The sequence below is a fragment of the Wyeomyia smithii genome, chromosome 2 (genome assembly GCF_029784165.1).
Source record: "Wyeomyia smithii strain HCP4-BCI-WySm-NY-G18 chromosome 2, ASM2978416v1, whole genome shotgun sequence".
Lineage (NCBI taxonomy): Eukaryota > Metazoa > Arthropoda > Insecta > Diptera > Culicidae > Wyeomyia > Wyeomyia smithii.
In genome coordinates, this window is record NC_073695.1 from 212,810,866 (window position 1) to 212,829,390 (window position 18,525).

Sequence of the window (18,525 nt, forward strand, 5' to 3'; positions counted from 1 at the left end):
ACAATAAATTTCATGCAGGATCATCGCCAAAGGAGCCGGTGGCGGTCTCGGCTCGGGTGGAGTTGGGTCATCCCGAGGTGCGCTGGTGCTGAGCGTGCTGGAACTGCACAAGGACGAGGAAATCTACATTCTCGTCGGACAGAGCGGGGAGCACGCCTGCATCAAATCGATGGGCTATCGGGATGAAGCTTGCGAGCCCCGGAATAAGCAATACTCGAAAGAGATGTACACCTCCAAGACGCAGCAGGTGAAAAATACAGTGATTGAGGATGGCGCTGGTGGCGGTGGAGGTGGAACCTATGTGTTTTTGGTGAGTCTTTTTTTAACCAAATGTGGAACTTGAGTGTAACAAGTTTTCGTTTCACAGCTCAACTCTGCTAACACCGCTGTTCCTCTGCTGGTAGCCGGAGGAGGTGGAGGACTTGGCGTTGGTCGGTATCTCGATGAGGATATTCAGCATGGTAAAAAGTTTTTGTTGGGTAAGAAGGATGTTTCCGGAACAGCTCATTCCGATTTGGAACGTCATGCTGGTCCCGGAGGAGGTTGGCGTGCTCAAGCTGATATGGGCTTAGACCCGAAGTATGGTGCATCGCTGCTGGAAGGCGGTCGCGGCGGTTTGCCATGTTATCCGCCCCGTGGCACCCATGGACAGGGTGGCTTCGGTGGTGGCGGTGGAGGATGTGACACTGGTGGGGGTGGAGGTGGTTTTTCCGGTGGTGACACGATGATCAACTCTACTAACGGCCAGGGTGGAAGTTCTTTTCTGGCGTCCAAACGAAACGTTCCGGAACTGTCGATGGAGCATTCCGGAGTGAACAGCGGACACGGAGCGGTTCTAATCATTCCTGCCATTCAAGGATGTGGGTGCGATTATCGGTGTGTTGCGCTGGATGAGTATCGAGCCATGGTTGGCTGTATTTGCCCGGATGGTTGGACGCTTAAACCTGATAATTATACTGCTTGTGAATGTAAGCTTGTCAATTGTACGAATCAAGCGAAAATTCTAATCCCTTGTATTTTTGTTTGCAGTACAAACTGAAGATGATGAAATGAAGTACCTAATCATGTTCTTTATAGCCGTTGTGATAATTTTATGTGCAGCATTGGCTGGTCTAGTACTCATTTTATGTTAGTGTGCAACGGGATAAATTCAGCGAGTCGGAAACTAATTTTAATTATTTTAGATAATCGCTATCAACGCAGACGACAAGCTGCTCTCCGGCATAAGATGTTACTGGAGCAGGATCTACAGTTAAGCCGCTTGCGTAGCACAACGGACGATACGGGACTGACCAACTTTAATCCTAACTACGGTTGTGACGGAATTCTGAATGGAAATGTTGATGTCAAGAGTTTACCGCAGGTGGCTCGCGAAAGTTTGCGGCTTGTCAAGTAAGACCTCAATCTTACGTCGAATTAAACCTCTTAATAATTGTTCGACTTTTAGGGCTCTCGGACAGGGAGCATTCGGTGAGGTCTACCAAGGTCTGTACCGACACCGAGATGGGGACGCTGTCGAAATGCCGGTTGCCGTTAAAACTTTACCGGAAATGTCCACCGGCCAGGCTGAATCGGACTTCCTAATGGAGGCTGCAATCATGGCCAAATTTAACCATCCAAATATCGTTCACCTTATAGGGGTCTGCTTTGATCGGCATCCCAGGTGAGTGGAGTTTTTTCAAATATCCATAAATGGACCTCGAAAATGTTTTTATGACCATGTTCCTATTAAGTTGATCGTTCTTCATCTATCAAAGTTAACAAGTCGGACTGGTTTTTATCACTTCTCTTAAATATTTTATCCCAAATCATATATAAAACATAAAACATTTCTGCAACATCCTCAATGTGCCACATGGCAGCAACTTGAACTCATTGTTCTTTTCTGATTTACAAAACGCCGGTTTGTTTGTTTGATCTTTTGCTAATGACACCTCTTCTGTGCAACGTGTTCAAAGAGGTTTGATCCATGTCAAATATTTCTTTGACTGAATATTCAAATTTTAAGATTAAAGAATGAGTTTTCATGTAAGCCATGAAAATCTTTGATATAGAGATTTTGCGCTTTTTTTCTTTTATGGATTTATTACCACGGCCAAAAACGTTTATTTATTCTAATATTGCTCTGGTTTCTGCCGTATTCCGCACTTCTTTAGTTAGCAATGCCACTATTGAGAGTAAGTGAGCATGCTTATTATTTTGCCGTGTTTGTGTATATGCCTTCCTCTTTCTTTAACTCTTACTGCTACACTATACCAAGACTCGTTCCTCGTACCAAGCATCGTCAATTTTGATTTCCTGAAGAGTTTTCAACTATGTGTCCCTTTGAGACTTATTCTGTCCAGAGGAGGTCACCAAGGTATTGCAGAATTTAGCGTGAAGGAAGCGTGAGTGAGTAGCCTGAGAATTATCCCGTAACTAAAGTCCGTTGACATCGAATGGCCTGATTCTACTATGATTTGAACCTATGACCATTCGCTTGTCGAAGCGGACTGTTGCAGCTCAGGTCGAATAAGCAATCATTCATCAAGATTTCTCAATGATTCATTGTAAAAGTTGATAAATTCTTTCATACAGTTTGCAGTTTTTGTCAAGTGGAAGAAGGAACCCTGATTTCTCTATGCAAATACATGTGAAAGTAAAATAGAATAAATAATGTTCTGATCGGAATTCAAGTTCGGCGGACTGTATCGAAAGACTTGTGTGTGTCAGGAATCATAGTGGCTGAACTCGGATTCGGAAAGTTAAACAGGAACTAACTATAAAACTGTTAACTTTATTACATCAGTTATAGTCTCTCAACTACTGATGCACTAGTTGATCCAGAACTACGGGGAGACCACTGGGTAGAGATTTGCATCAACTTTGCGAACCACTCGTTGATTGGTTTAAATTGAAAACCCCAAGAGAGACGCCGAGACACTCACCGTTAAGGCAACTGTAAACATCAAAACGGGCGAGCTGTATAATTTTGCATTGCCGTTACCCGTTTTGATGTTGACAGTTGCCTTAACGGTGAGTGCCTTGGCGATTCTCTAACATACAGGTTCCCTAATCATGTTGCTTAAAAACGTGTTTTGTTGTGTTGATTTATACTTTTTCAATTTAAAATATTTTCAAGTGAACATTCAAAATAAAGTAAAAATGTACAAATACGGGTGTAGTAAGAGATCCGACTTGGATAATCACTTATATTAATTAGCAAAAATTAAAAAGTGCGCAAGGAGTGGATACGGTTTTGCGTGAAGCATAAGAACAACATACCGCCGCTCAATGTCGGAAGTAAACAGTGTAGTGTGAACTTATTTCCACTGTTGAATCCGTTCTGGATTAAATTTGTAACATACCTGTTGTTACTTGTGCGGAGAGTACAATTCAGAATTACGATCATCGATAGATGACGCATTCGATTTCAAAGATGCAGATTCTCCGGTAACTCTCAGACGGTAAAACTATCGCCTGCAGGAGGAATCGTGTATAATGGTGATTAAAAACATTAAAAACATTCAAATATTTTCTGAGTGAATGGCATCACTTACGAAAAATACAACAGGGATTATCGAGATGGGTGATGAAGAAGAGTAAAACGCCTGTTGTCGCCCCTCAGATCCAGAATACCTAACCGTACCTTTTTTGACAGTTTAGGAAGGTTTGTTTACAAAGTGTTAGAAGTTGAATCGCATGAATTACTAATGACTGATTTGTTAACGATACCGTTTGTGTTTTCGTGGTGATGCTCGAATGTTCGACTCATCTTTCATTATGATGCAATTCGCTTGCACCAACCACTCGCGGTACAGCTTTCTGTCGTGGCTTTTGTCCTCCGTATTCTGTTTATCGGTTCGGCTGGGTGCCCTCTTAATTTTGAAAACGAAGTAAACAAGGTGTTCGGCCGGCCTAACTGCCTACTGGACGAACCAAACGGAAGAATTGACCATCTTGGTCACGTCCCGAGCCGAAAGGTTCGGATTACGCTTGAAGTAATCCCTTACTTTCCTTCAAGGGGTCGGTCGTCTTCGCTCTTCTTCTGCAACCAGCTCGCTGCTGGGTCGTTTAGGTCTCCTTGAACGATTTCATTACATAGGGACACGGTCGAAGAGTCGATTCCCAACTGTTATCGCGACAGATTGACAGATGGCAGAATTTTGCACATGTGAACATTACATTCCAAACTTGTTTTACCTGAAATTTCATCAATTTTTACCCGCGCAATGAGGAGTTATACACAAAAGAAAGTGTTGTATTTTTTCTTTTCGACTACAATCCTTAACAGATACAGGGTGTCACCATAAAAGTGATACATTTTATGCTATAGAATAGGAACAGATTAATATTTCTCCTCTGGTTCTTTTCTATCATTATCATAGAGTAGTGAGGTTACAGTTGAATCAGGTCGATTCAAATCTTTCGCCTTCGCATTTGATTACGGTTCTCAATCGATCAGCATTTCATGCCAGATTTTCACTAAATGGTTCTCAAGAGTGGAAAAATTCATGAGTCAAATACTGAACTCCAATAGATTCAAATCGGGAGAAGAGGCAGGCAATTCAGAGTTGCTGATAAAACACGGTTTGGGTTGCCACCACTTCTGAACAAACAATGTCTTATGCGCTGGTGCTGAGTCCTGTTGAAAGCAAAAACTTCTTCAAATAATTCTTTGATACAGGCAGGGCCGGATTTAGACAGTGGGGGGCCCGGGGCAAATTTGTTTGTAAGGCCCTCTTTTCTAAAAACATTTAAAGGTAACGTTCTGAAAGGTGACGAGCAAAAAAAAAAAAAGGTCGCCCAAGGACTAGGGGGGGGGGGGCTCGAATCGGGAGGCCCGGGGCATTTGCCCCCTTTGCCCCCCCTCAAATCCGGGCCTGGATACAGGGCAGTAAATGTTTTTTAATAACGTGATATAGATAGCATTATTGGATATTGCTCCCTAAACCATCTTTAAGCGTCTGGAATATCACGAAGACATGCTTCATATATACGATCATTCTGCTTGTTCAAACAGCCTTCAACATAAACAATTCTCCATCTGGAGAAAATATGCTGTGAGCTTCGTGCGTCTTCAGTAGCAACCGAGATCTGGCAACTCTGTCAGCAATATTCCTGAGAGATCCGTGAATCTTTTGTTACATGAAAGCTCGGGATCCATGGGCAATTTGATTATTTTATCTATAGTCTTGTGACTCATGTTCACTCCACGAAACATTTTTCTTGCCGATCGCTCTGATCACCGCTGCAGTCCGCACACTCCGTTTTTTACCCACTTTCTGCTCGGGGACAACAGTGCTAGTCTCCTTGAATCGTTTGATGGTCCTGTACGCGAAAAATATGCTCAAATTCAGATGTGACAGCTTCCTTCCAATCTGTTTGTTGCTCATTCCAGCAAGATACAATAGCTTGATTTGTTCTCTACTTGAATTCATAGCAACTATCTTCTAAAATAGAGAAACACTGCTTTTATCACATACAAGTCAACTATAAACATGTGTCGCAATCAAAACAAACACAGCTGATTAACAGGGTAAACCTCCCGATGCGAAAAGAAGCACTCGAATGTGTGTATTGGTTTCATGGTGCATCCTGTAAATAGCATAATAATGGAACTGGCCTAGATTTCCACGACCGCACCCATATTTTTTTATTGAAGCGCTTCTAACTTGAAGTGCATCAGTTGACTATTTGACAGATTGGGAGAAAATTGAACACACGTAAACATTACACTCCAAACTAGTTTTATCTAAAATTTCATCAATTTTTACCTATGCAAAAAGAAATTAAACACAAAAAGAATCGTAAAGAATATTGCGACTTTCACACCAGTTTAAACCATAATACACGTTCAAATTTATTCACTTCTGTTCGAGCGTCTTGATAGAAAATTTTCACTACACTTTACACAGTGTAAAGTGTAGCATAATACACGATTATCACAGTCGAATCTCTCACACGGTTCCGCAGTTATGGACGATATGTATCGATGCTAGGAATATTGAAACGTTAGACAGCAACATTTTAGTTTATTGACAAAGATACTTCATCAAGACTGCAACCTTGATAGGTGAACCCTAGAAAGATAGTTGTGTCAATTTGATTCCTGAGCAGAATCATTTCAAATCGCCTGGAAATACGTGAAAATTTAATCGACCATTTTTGATTTGAATGAAACTTTGCACATGTATTTGGCTTAGCAAACTGAGCATTTTTCACAGGTGGAGAGATTTTTTACACCCATGAGTTACATTCTAAAAGGTCGTATGCCTTTTGGCATAGGTTTTATTCGAAGCATTGTAGCCCAAAAACTGTTGGTTGTATAAAAAAACTGTCTGAGAATGAGTTGTAGCGAATCGAAAATGCATCATAAAAAAAATATCCACTGTACAAAAAAACTTTTTTTTGACCAAATTAAAAATAAGCAAGAAAATTAAAAATTAAACAATAAATTTCAATTTAAAAAAGAGTTGAATTTTTTTTTTATTTTTTTTTTAAGAAACTTGACGTTAATACGCAACTTTTAAAAAAAAAGTCCAGCATGGAGAAATGAAAAAAAAAATGTATGGTAAATTAATTTTTTTATGAAAATTCAAATTCAAACATTTGTCAAAATATTTGTATTTTGATGATTTTAAAAGATGCAGAAAGTCATTTTGAATCTAAAAGCTCTTGGTAGTAAACATTCTAAACGCATTGGTTTTCGAGTTATTTCTAATTTAAGCTCGAAAAAATTATAATTATTTAGGAAAATACACGTTTTTCTTAATTTGTCCATGGTTCTCCAGCAAAAACCATACGTTCATTGGAATGCTTGATCAATAATATACAATTCATTCTTTGACAACAAAACGATTGGGCGAACGGTTCTCAAGAAAAGAGTTAAATATTCTAAGTGATATAAATATATATAAGAATCAAATATTTATTTTCGAGTTTTATTATCTTAGGAACATATTTTTTATGACATAGATACTTTACAGAACTAGTTTCACCTTATATTTTATATACATCATAAGTAAATGATTCGTCATCTTTTGAAAACAGCTTCGTTTGTATCTTATTCTCTGAAATCGGAACAAAAGAGTATTACTTTTGTATGGCAGCTATTATTATAAATTTTTTGAAAATATTGCTCCATTCTGTTACTCCTTGTTCATATTCTTCATATAATACTCAACTAAATGACATTTTTGATGAATTTTTATTACTTTTCTGATTAGATCAATCATACAATTCTTTTGCGCTTGTAATGGAATGTTCATGTTCTTTAGCTAAACTTGCATTTCCTGCCATTCGTTTTAATATGCCACCAATTGCATCGCATGGGCCTTTACCATGAGAAGTCGCAAAAAATGCCATTCTGCATCGACGTCATATTTTGTTTTGAACTTGCAAAGACTTGCAAAGTTTTTTCTATTTTTATATTGTGAGGCAGCTCCATCAGACATTAATATCGCTTTTTTACCTCTATTGTTGTTTTCAAAAAACTCATTAATTTGGCGATGAACACCTGAACCGCAACAGTATCATGATGGAGTACTTCCGATATTATGATGAAGCTAATATTCTTAAGTGTTCCAGATTCTGAATAGTAAACAACGAAGGGATGAATGGTGGCTTGACTATCATTCCAATAACTACACGAATCACAAATTGATGAAGACGTATTAAAATAAGCTTGACTGTTCAATGTCTTTAATTTTGCAATAACGTTTTCGTTTAATTTGCGTAAGCTTGATGTGTACCGATGACTAGGAAAGGGTTTACAGCATTTGGGCTTAGTGTATTCCATTTTCACTTTATTCATCTTCACAAAATGCAAACTGTTACTAACACATCTGGAGTAATGCAATCGTATTTATATACGAAAACAGATATTATAGGTAACCCAGTCGTTATTTGTTGCGTACTTTACAAACAGTTATTATTAGTAAACAAGTAGGTAGTGTTGCACGACAAACATTTTTTTTTATAAAACATTCGGCAAGGGGGAACGTGTAGGTAGGCTAAGGTTTAGTGCTTGAGTTATTTTTCCAATCGTTTTGTTGTCAAAGAATGAATTGTATATTTTTGATCAAGCATTCCAATGAACGTATGGTTTTTGCTGGAGAACCATGGACAAATTAAGAAAAACGTGTATTTTCCGAAATAATTATAATTTTTCGAGCTTAAATTAGAAATAACTCGAAAACCAATCCCTTTAGAATGTTTACTACCAAGAGCTTTTTGATTCAAAATGACTCTCTGCATCTTTTAAAATCATCAGAACACAAATATTTTGTAAAATGTTTGAATTAGAATTTTCATAAAAAAATTAATCTACCATGAAATTTTTTTTTTTTCATTTCTCCATCATGGACTTTTTTTTAAAAGTTGCGTATCAACGCCAAGTTTCTTTAAAAAAAAATAAAAAAAAATTCAACTCTTTTTTTTAAATTGAAATTTAATGTTTATTTTAATTTTTTTTTGGTTTGGTGTATATTTTTTATGGTGCATTTTCAATTCCCTACAACTCATTTTTAGACAGTTTTTCTATACAACCAACGGTTTCTGGGCTACAATGCTTCGAATAAAACCTATGCCAAAAGGCATACGCCCTTTTAGAATATAACTCATGGGTGTAAAAAATCTCTCCACCTGTGAATAATGCTCAGTTTGCTAAGCCAAATACGTGTGCAAAGTTTCATTCAAATCAAAAATGGTCGATATTCGACCATAGGTTATTTCGCGCGATCTTGCTCTCCTCGCTTTTAGTGACATTACCTCCTTTCTTTCGAATAGTTCAAATCCGTTTTCGTTTTTCAAAAAACTGAATTCTGATATTTGATATGTATCGATGTGTTAACACCGTAATGATCACTTATTAAAAAAAATTTAAACAAAATTTTGCATTTTGAATGATTTAAAATTCATGCATCAATTTAACGCCAAAATAAGATTATCTTTCCAGGAATAAAAATAAATCGCTCGAGAAATGTTCAGTGCTTGGTACCGACATATATCAAACTCAAAAGGTATGCTTCAAACCGTGAAGTCAGGTATCGATTCTATGACTGTTAAAAATGTACCGTGATTCGGAAGCATCGATACTCAGTATATTTGATCATGTGACCCTTGATTTTATTTTGATAAATTAAAAACATGATTCTCAACTAAAACTTGCTTAAAAATATATGTTAAATGTTGCAAATGATCTAACAAAAACAAAACAATCAATGAACCAAACGAAACTACCACTGCACTACTAAGCTGCCAGTTTGACAGAGGAAAATAAGATATTGACAAGGAATGATTATCACAGAAGTCTAAATAGTCATGCAAGGGGTAATATTTTTTCAAATATACAAATATAGCCTCCAGATTTGTATAGGGTGTCGAACGTCTTCAGCATGTTTTTACATGAGATTGCTGCAGAAGACCTGCCGAAGCCGTTCGTCGCATTTCATGCATCTTATAAGGAAATTTCCCCTCAGAATTTCATTAGAAAATATAAATTTTAACACCGAATAGCAATAAAAACAGGCAAAATGTAATTGTTAATCCAACCTGCAGATAACGATTTGAACGGATATTGAGCCATATGATTTTGCATTTAAGAAAATTTTATCTTGATGCTAAAATATTACGTCTGGACTTGTGGCTTTCGGAGATATTGAAACAGGCGATTTTTTCTTAGGAGCAATCTATAATGCACGAAGAGATGTCTAAAATATAGACGTTAACTCAGGCGTAGAACACACTACAGGGTGTTCAATAAGTTCGAATACACTTTAAAAATGTGTTGAAAGAATGAAAATATAAGACATTCTCTCTGAGTCAATTTTTATTGAGGACCTTCACGACGTATTAGCTAGAGGAACACCTTTTATGCAGTATGACGAACTGTATCTTGGAAATGAGTGTGTTTACTTTATGTTCGCTCTGCTTGGCCAGCTTTTATGATGATACATAAAAGTTTATGGTAATAAAGTCTGAGGAGCTGGGAGACTTCAAAGTCTTATTGAGAAAATCAGTCAAATTCTCCCGATATCACGCTTGGATGATATTCACCGTGCGGGCCGGTGCTCCGCCCTACTGAAAGACGTAATGATCCTTCCCGTAGAAGTCCCGAAGTGCCGGGGCCAAAATCTTCTCCAAATCCTCGGTCTTATAGTACGTGGCATTGATTGTTACGTTTTCCTTGATACACACCGGTGGTAGCTTCCCACGCATTAATACGGCCCCTTAAACCATGAAACCGCAAGATGTTTATGTGGGACGGGGGGATGCTGGCCATGGCCGGCGTTTTCATTTTGAACATTATGCAGCTGATGCAACACAAAGAATGTCTCATCAGAAAACAAGAACTTCTGACCTGCGTATCGTGAAAGTATCAGTTTGGCCTTTACCAGCCTCTTCTTCGTTGGTGCCTCCGTTAGCCCGTGAACTTTGCGTTTCTTTTACATTCCGCATACCAGGTCTTTTGTCATGATGGTGTGGCCAGGCTCGATCGACACATCTAGGTCAGCAGCGAATCGAAAGGTTCACTTCTTGACGAACCAGCTCCCTCACTAGATTACTGCTGGCGTTCTCGTCGAAGGCGGCCGCCCGGATTTCGCACGGTTCTTAGCTAAACCCGACTCCCTGTACCGACGGATGGCGGTATAAATAAAATTATGTGGCCGGGTCGCTCACCTCTTTCAAACAACTTTACCACGACGCACAGTGCGTTGAGCCATAGACAAAAATCGTTTTTCTTTCTTTTTTATTTGGTTTCACCAAGTACCCAGAAGTGTTCACAGATATCTCTTGGGTTGTGAACAAGTATTGGTGAGTTTGGGAAGCATCACAAATACTAATACAAGCATAGCAAGCGTTAGCGTTCAGAGCAATCATTAGTTTCACATTTCGTGCTAAATTGTCGCGCGTTTTCTAAACGTTGGTAAAACTTGATTACTTCGTGTATTCCAATAACACAAAATGGAAAATAACAATCAAGGTTAGTGCAATATATTTCATTGATAGAGAGACTTGGTTTCGATTGCGTGTATGATTAATCGGTATCATGAGTTGGTGAAGGTATTAATCCTTAAAAAAACGCGAACTCAAACTTTCGTTAGCGTTTTAAAAAAAGTTCCACCGAGTTCTCTCTAAAACATACATCAAAAGTTTGCTTGAAGTGTCCTCTACAAAATATATAAAAATTAGCTGCAACTTCCTGCAACTCTGAGAGATTTTTTATTTTTCGTATGTCAATGCCGATCGCTCGTGAAGCGGTAGATATTTGAAAACTGGTTTAACTGCAATGCAAGCAAAAGAACACCATGTTTATTTCGTTATTGTCTCTACCAGAAGACACAGTTGAGCATGTTTATGAAAATTTGCACAAGTTTTCTACTGTATATTGTCCAAAATTGAACTCGAAATGGGGGAAATGCAATAGTATAAAAAAGTATTTTATGAAAAAGCATGAAATTTTGTTGGAGTCACCGCTTGCTCTTTCTCGATTCGGTGAATACAACCACATTTCTTCTCGTGAGCGTTCTCAGAAACTTCTTGAAAGCTGCTCGACCAGAATTAAAAAACGGCGAGTTACAGAGCTCGTTGAAAAGAACTCCCCAAAAGAATTAGTATTTGCTGCTACCGTTTCGAACAACTATTCCAATTCGTCTAAAGATGACCCAAAACTTGACTTGATAATATAATATGCATCATGAAGAATTTTAAATTGTTTGTTATTCTGGTGATTAAATATACAAAAAATAATAAAAATTATACGTAAAAGAATACCTAAAAAAATCTTTTTTTTTGTTATAATTGCGCATAAGTCACTTTTGCATTTATGTAAAAGTAAGTAAAACTTAGAAACCGCAGTTTTCGTTACAATGTACAACTTTTACAAAGAGATTAACGGTTTCTGGTATAGGATGAGTGCGTTGGCGTTTGGGACAGTTTTGTGATTAAGTGTATCACATAAGACTTTTATGCATTTGGTAGCTCTGAAGGTAACGAAAAACTTTCCTTGTTACATCAACATGTTTTATCGACAAAATCATGTAGTTTTGATTTTTGTCCCGTCTTACCCTACATTCAACGCACTGTGCGACGTCGCGGTACTTTTTCATCGTGCGCGGTAAACAAATGACACATGACAGCAAATCGATACCACACGCGTCGGTTGAGGATAAAGCCGATTCACAACGATGAAAACATGTATTCGAACTTATTGAACACTCTGTATTCCCATCAGCGTTGCCAGGTCATTTTTTTAAAAATCTGGAAAAGGCAAAATAAAAATCTGGCGATCATTTCGTGGGGTGAAAGTTTAATTTTTCGGATAAAAGTCTTGAGGTACGCAAAATTTGAGGTGACAAAATTGCAAAATTTCGCGCCAATATTGACCTTTTTGCAGAACAGAGAAAATAAAATCTGGATCATCCATGAAAAATCTGGATAATTGGACATCAAAGCTGTCTACCTGGATACATGTTCAAAAATCTGGATAATCCAGCTAAATCTGGATACCTGGCAACGCTGATTCCCATCTCGGGTTATGTAATGAATTTATTGCAAAAAATGATGATTTTTCTGAACATGATAAGGCTTCTCATTGGAAATTCGAAGGGAGCGTTCATTTGTACCAGCCGTTATACTAACCTCCTCCTTTATTTACAGATTTATCGTGCTTGAGCTTCTGGCTGGCGGAGATCTAAAGAACTTCCTACGGGAAGGTCGAAACAAACCTGTAAGTAGTCTTTACTGTCTTTCCTTCCATGGTATTTCATGTACCACCATAAACTTTTGCTCCCCTCAGGAACGTCCATCTCCTCTGACGATGAAAGACCTGATTTTCTGTGCCCTAGATGTGGCTAAGGGCTGCCGCTACATGGAGAGCAAGCGCTTCATACATCGTGACATAGCCGCTCGTAACTGTCTGCTCAGCAGTAAGGGTCCAGGTCGAGTGGTCAAGATTGCCGACTTTGGTATGGCACGCGACATCTACCGGTCGGACTACTATCGGAAGGGTGGTAAAGCGATGCTGCCGATCAAGTGGATGCCTCCGGAGGCTTTTCTGGACGGTATCTTCACCTCAAAGACTGATGTATGGTCGTTCGGTGTACTGCTCTGGGAGGTATTCAGCCTTGGTTTGATGCCATACACCGGACTGCCAAACCGTGATGTGATGCAACTAGTCACCGGAGGAGGTCGCCTTGACGCTCCTCCCGGTTGTCCGAATGCTATTTACCGCATAATGGCCGACTGTTGGAATCCAACACCGGAAGAGCGTCCAACGTTCTCGAATCTGCTGGAACGACTGACAACCTGCACCCAAGATCCGGAAGTAATGAACGCTCCATTGCCAAGCTTCTTCCGGCCTCCGTCAAACGAGCGGGACACTACGATAATGAGACCCCCCGGAAACGACGACTTCTGTCTCCAGGTTCCCAACTCATCGGACTATCTGATTCCACTCCCTGGACCACGATCCGTGGCGGAGCGGCTACTCAGTGAAGCTACCGGTGTGACAATTCCCGACTCGATAGTTACGTGCACTCCACCGAAGACCGCATCGCCCAGAATAATGAACGGACCCCAGCAGTTGGAGGAGGGAAAGTGTTGGGAAACCTCTTTCATTCGAGAACATCCCACAGTGGTTACTTCGGTCACTACAATGCCGACCCAAGATCCTACCATGTTGGTGAATGAAAATGGACCTATCGAACCGCATGGCTGCCCAGGAGTGGTGATTTTTTATAACATTACACGCGTGATTAATACTGACATTTTTCTTGTTTTTCAGCCCGATAAATTGATATCGCTAGACACTCCTCAGCAGACTCCAACCAGTATTCAGCCGCCGATTTCGTTTAGCACACCGATGACAAACCTGCACGGTAACCCCATGGTGGTACCGTCCGCCATTGCGATGGGTGTTCCACACAAAACCGTCCATTGCAATGGTAATGGAATGAACGGAAATGGGATCGCCAACGGGAATGGTTCCAGCAATGGAAGCCACAACGGACACAATCAAATTGTGGTACCGCCACCGCCGGTGTCGGACGATCAAATCGAAACGGCCAAACTGTTGAACAGTATTCCCCCACCAATTACGCTGGATCCATCGACGTTGAACAAGCAGCAACCTGGGGTGGGAGGAACTTCCTACGCCAACATCCGAATGATTAACGCCAATAACCTGACTAATGGGGAGCTAGGTGAAAAGCTGGCCGGTGGACGGGGTAATGGAGGTGGTGGAGGCGGAGGCGGTAACCATCATCACAGCAACAGCAGTGGCAGCGATAAGAGCAATGACACCCGGACTACGGCTTTCACGATCCAGACCTTCAGCGATCGGTACATAAACCAGGAAAACCATTCGGAGATAAGCTGCTAAGATGGTGGAAAAGATAACATTTGTCCTGGGAATAATTCCTCACACACACACACACACACATACACGCTGCGCAAGAACTATTTTAAAAAAGTGTTACGATAAAACAGGTGAGCAAATTCTCTTGGTGGAACAAACCAAATACCTAACCCAATTAAGAATACAGATAGATTTTACATATAAATGGATTACACAAAACCTCCTGCGGGAGGTTGCTAAAGCTTAAGAACATAAAACTACTATTGGTGATATCACTAATTTAACAAAGTATTTCGTAACGAAAAACTAGTGTAAATAGACGAGGATTTTTTTTCTGTTAAAGATAACCGATGGTTGCAGCTGCAGAAGCTGACACAAATTAGTCCTATTTAGCGTATTAAGTAAATAAGCTCTAAATGAGACAAAAAAAAACATATATATGTTATCCGCGCTAGATGTGTAAAAAAAACATTGAGGCAGGGTATAGGCAAGTTAGGGCAGTGCTGTAGAACAAGTTTTGATAGGGTTGAGGGTGAATGATGTAAAGATGAACGCGTGTCGTGGTCAATCGCGGAGGTGCTCTGTAGAACTTTCAACGAGAATGTTGGTTTCGATTCTTTTATGTGAATATATAGCGCTATAGCTACTCAGCAAGTGAGCATAGATCGAGGATAGGCTTTTTTTCTCTAATTTATAAGTACGCTCAATTTTTTGACTCTCATATGCATTATGAGTAGTGGCATAATTTAGATAAATGACAATTTTGGGGATTTTATTGAACTCCGGTTATTGACTTAAATGCAACTGCAAGCATAATTGAAACGTTAAGATTATCGATAGGTTTTTAGCTAAGTCGCTGTCGAAAAATGGATAGTTAGCCCGTTGCAAATGTGAATGTATATTTGGCTTGCTGCAAGCCACCCACCCCCTGTTTGGCTGCGATGTTCGACAACAGATAACTTTGCATTTGCTCAATCGCTTTGGTTCAGTTAACTGTAGGTAAGGCTGGCATTAACTAATCTGTATCTCATGACATTTGGAATGTTTAGTGGTGAAAAAATATTGTCCATTTGTAGTTAAGGTTGCTGAAGATATTTGCCTGCGGAGAAAAATGTATTTTATAAATGTTACAGGTTATTATTAGCTCATAAATTTTATTCATTTTGTTCGGATTTCGAAGCCAGTTAAAATAATCATTATGAAGTAGTCAATAGTTTTCAAGCATTAAGTTCAAGTTGCTTATGACGTTTATAAAACAACATTTAATTATTTTAAATACGAAACAAATGTCATCTTTACTTTTACTTTCCATACATACCGCAGGAGTAAATCAACGTCATAAAAATCGTCAATCTAAAAATAGTATTTGTTGATTTTACATTTTCTGACGAAGGCAAGTCCTTATAACCGTTACAGTGTTATCAAATATTTTATCAGGTCAATTTGTAGCTTCAGAGATCAATATTGTTATCCGTTTAAATCGCAAATATTCCACCAGTCATTCTCATAATCTGTGGAAAATATCTTCAGCAATACACATCATAACTGCCTCCCGACAAAGTTTTCCTCATTTTGTTTTTGAGACTTTCGACAAATGCTTTGCGGATATCCAAACTTATTTGCTCAAAATGCAGTCATACTAGTAGTAGCATTCAACTATGCTTTGAGCATGATTCAATGACGAATGTCCGTCTTTAAAAAAATCAAACCGGTGAACGCGTAGCGAAACGTATTTTTACATGAAAAAGTAAACCAAAAGAATTATAAATAAAGTAAGACGAACAGAAATTAAGCAGCCACAACAAATGAACACATATATTCAGGTTAGTGAACAGAAATTTATTGTAGTTGCTACCTTACTCTTGTATAACAAAGCGAAGAACACAAAATTAAACAGAAAAAGTATAAGCAACGAAATTACTGTAATTATCTGATTATAACCCTCTCCTGAGTACAGCAGGGGAACACAGATGCATGATCGAAAAGATTACGCTATCATACTGTTATAAACTGGCATAAAAACAAAACAAAGTAAGCAGTGAAATTCACAATGGGCACTCAAACAGGAAAAAAACAAAATTAAAACTGTGCTCTCTGTACGTGTTGAAGCGAAAAAAGATTAACGCAATCCATGGGCAGCATTTCATATTCTACTGAATGTTACATATAGTGAAAAAATGAAACCACAAAGCAAAGTATTTCACTGCGCTGCGGTGCAACCGTTTAAACAGGAAAACAAACAAACCAAACCCTATTGAAAATTAACGTGTCTTCGTGTATGGATAAGTAAGAAAAGTTATTTTTGTACCACAACAAAACTAACACACGCAGTCATAACAAACACTTTCGTGAACAAAAGAAAATTGTAAAAAAGGAAGATCTACTGTAAGATTAAAGGTGTCAATAACAGCAAAAGCATTTAAGCATAGATCACGAATCCATTTCAACGCAGCAAAACGAGCTAAGTAGATCATGATAGTCCCAAAAGGTCACACTCATACACAGACGAACGAAAAAAAACATGCTGAACAAGGCAAGCATTTCATCGATTACTTGGTCACACTCACACCCACATTAATGTAAAAAAGTGACCGGTTAAAGCTTGTAATATTAGGGGAAGAAAAAAAAACTAATATATAAGCAAAAATTTGTACACAAATTAATTTTGATAGAATTGTACAGGATAATCAGTTTATTAAGAGGGGCATACAGAGTTAAACAAAATAACTGAACAGTTAGATTCGGTAATTGAGGTCGCCGGGAATGTAGGAAGCAAACAGAAAAAAACGCCAAACTAGACGTATGAGGAGCAGCTGTCGGTAAGTTTCGAGAAAGAAATTTTTATAACAAAACAACAGATAAAACTATAAAGAAAATCTTAACCAAAAGATAAATGTAAAAAAAAACAAACGTATGTTACCACAATTTTTACCAAGTAAACTAAAATAAAACGCTAAATGTATTGAAAGATTGAACTTCGGTTCAGTACTGAGATGCTTCAGAAGCATTTCTCAACCCTCAATTTCTGTCGGGTCCTCCGATCCGGCGGAAGCGAGAGAGCGAATGTTAATAATTGATGAACATTATGTGTAATCAAGTTCAACAAACGAACAAAAAAAAAGGCAGACGTTTAGTAAAACACAAACCAATTGCTCTACTCTAGTTGATAAAGAATGAATTTTGATAATTTTAGCAAAATTTTCAACAAATTTATTTTTGTATTGAAAAATCAGACACATACAGTGGCAGCAGTTCCGAGAAACTCGGCACTCGGACGGACTACTGAATAAACTAAATATTAAAAATACAGTTTTCAGTTATTTCGCGAGCGAAATAAAACCTTTACCAGTGGCATGCAAAAAAAAAGAAAAACACCTGAAGCTAGTGTTTTAAGTTAAAACCCTAAACCACGACCGTAATGAAGCCGCATGAGAAAACAAGAATGCTTTAATTGATATATGTATATATATATACACACACAAGAAGATGTCATAAAATGGATAAAAAATAACTAAAATTCAAGAAGCAAAAAAATATGTATGACATAAAAAAACAACAAAAGAATATTAATGTTATTTATTTATTGATATTTATGTATAAAAAAAACAAAGATGACATAAAACATACAACAGCAAAGTGAGACAAACTACGAGAAGGTGAATCGTAAACACTACACACCCACACTCACGGGAAAATGAGAAGGTTAGATCAAAAAACAATTGTTATTATATAGTGACAACAGGAAATTGAGACGGAATGATAGTGAGGATTAAAGGAAATGGAACCTTATCATAACTGACTAATAAATAAATAATGACGACAGTGCTGAACTATTCGTTCAATAGTGCTGAAAAGAAAATGGCCTGTCACTGTAGAAATATCATTCAGGTTGGCCTAGATTCAACACCTCATGCGTCGTTTTTTTCCGAATCTGTTGAGTTTGTCACATTGTGGTGAGTGCTATCAAATATATTAAATACCAATATAGTTCACTTACGTGAAATTATGAAGACAAATTGAAAATGACAGAAGCGTTAGTCACCTTTTCGACCGCTAGGTGCGCCACTTCTGATTTTGTTCTACACGACATGCGAAATAGAGTAACTTTTGACACTAATATTACCCCCCCCCCCCCTTGACACTAATATTTTGACACTAATATTACACTAATATTACACTGAAAA

General features: G+C 38.4%; 1 protein-coding gene across 4 annotated transcripts in view; it reads left to right on the forward strand.

Annotated features, from left to right (window-relative positions):
- Positions 1 to 18,163, forward strand: part of LOC129723742 (tyrosine-protein kinase receptor) — a 71,169-nt gene extending 53,006 nt beyond the window's left edge. For all 4 annotated transcript variants that reach the window (XM_055678139.1, XM_055678140.1, XM_055678141.1 and 1 more), the window contains exons 10-17: positions 19 to 310; positions 368 to 968; positions 1,030 to 1,128; positions 1,185 to 1,392; positions 1,448 to 1,663; positions 12,643 to 12,712; positions 12,782 to 13,711; positions 13,769 to 18,163. In XM_055678139.1, coding sequence (XP_055534114.1) covers positions 19 to 310; positions 368 to 968; positions 1,030 to 1,128; positions 1,185 to 1,392; positions 1,448 to 1,663; positions 12,643 to 12,712; positions 12,782 to 13,711; positions 13,769 to 14,365 — 3,013 coding nt within the window. In that variant the 3' untranslated portion in view covers positions 14,366 to 18,163. The remainder of the gene's footprint in view (positions 1 to 18; positions 311 to 367; positions 969 to 1,029; positions 1,129 to 1,184; positions 1,393 to 1,447; positions 1,664 to 12,642; positions 12,713 to 12,781; positions 13,712 to 13,768) is intronic.
- Positions 18,164 to 18,525: the final 362 nt, after the last annotated feature.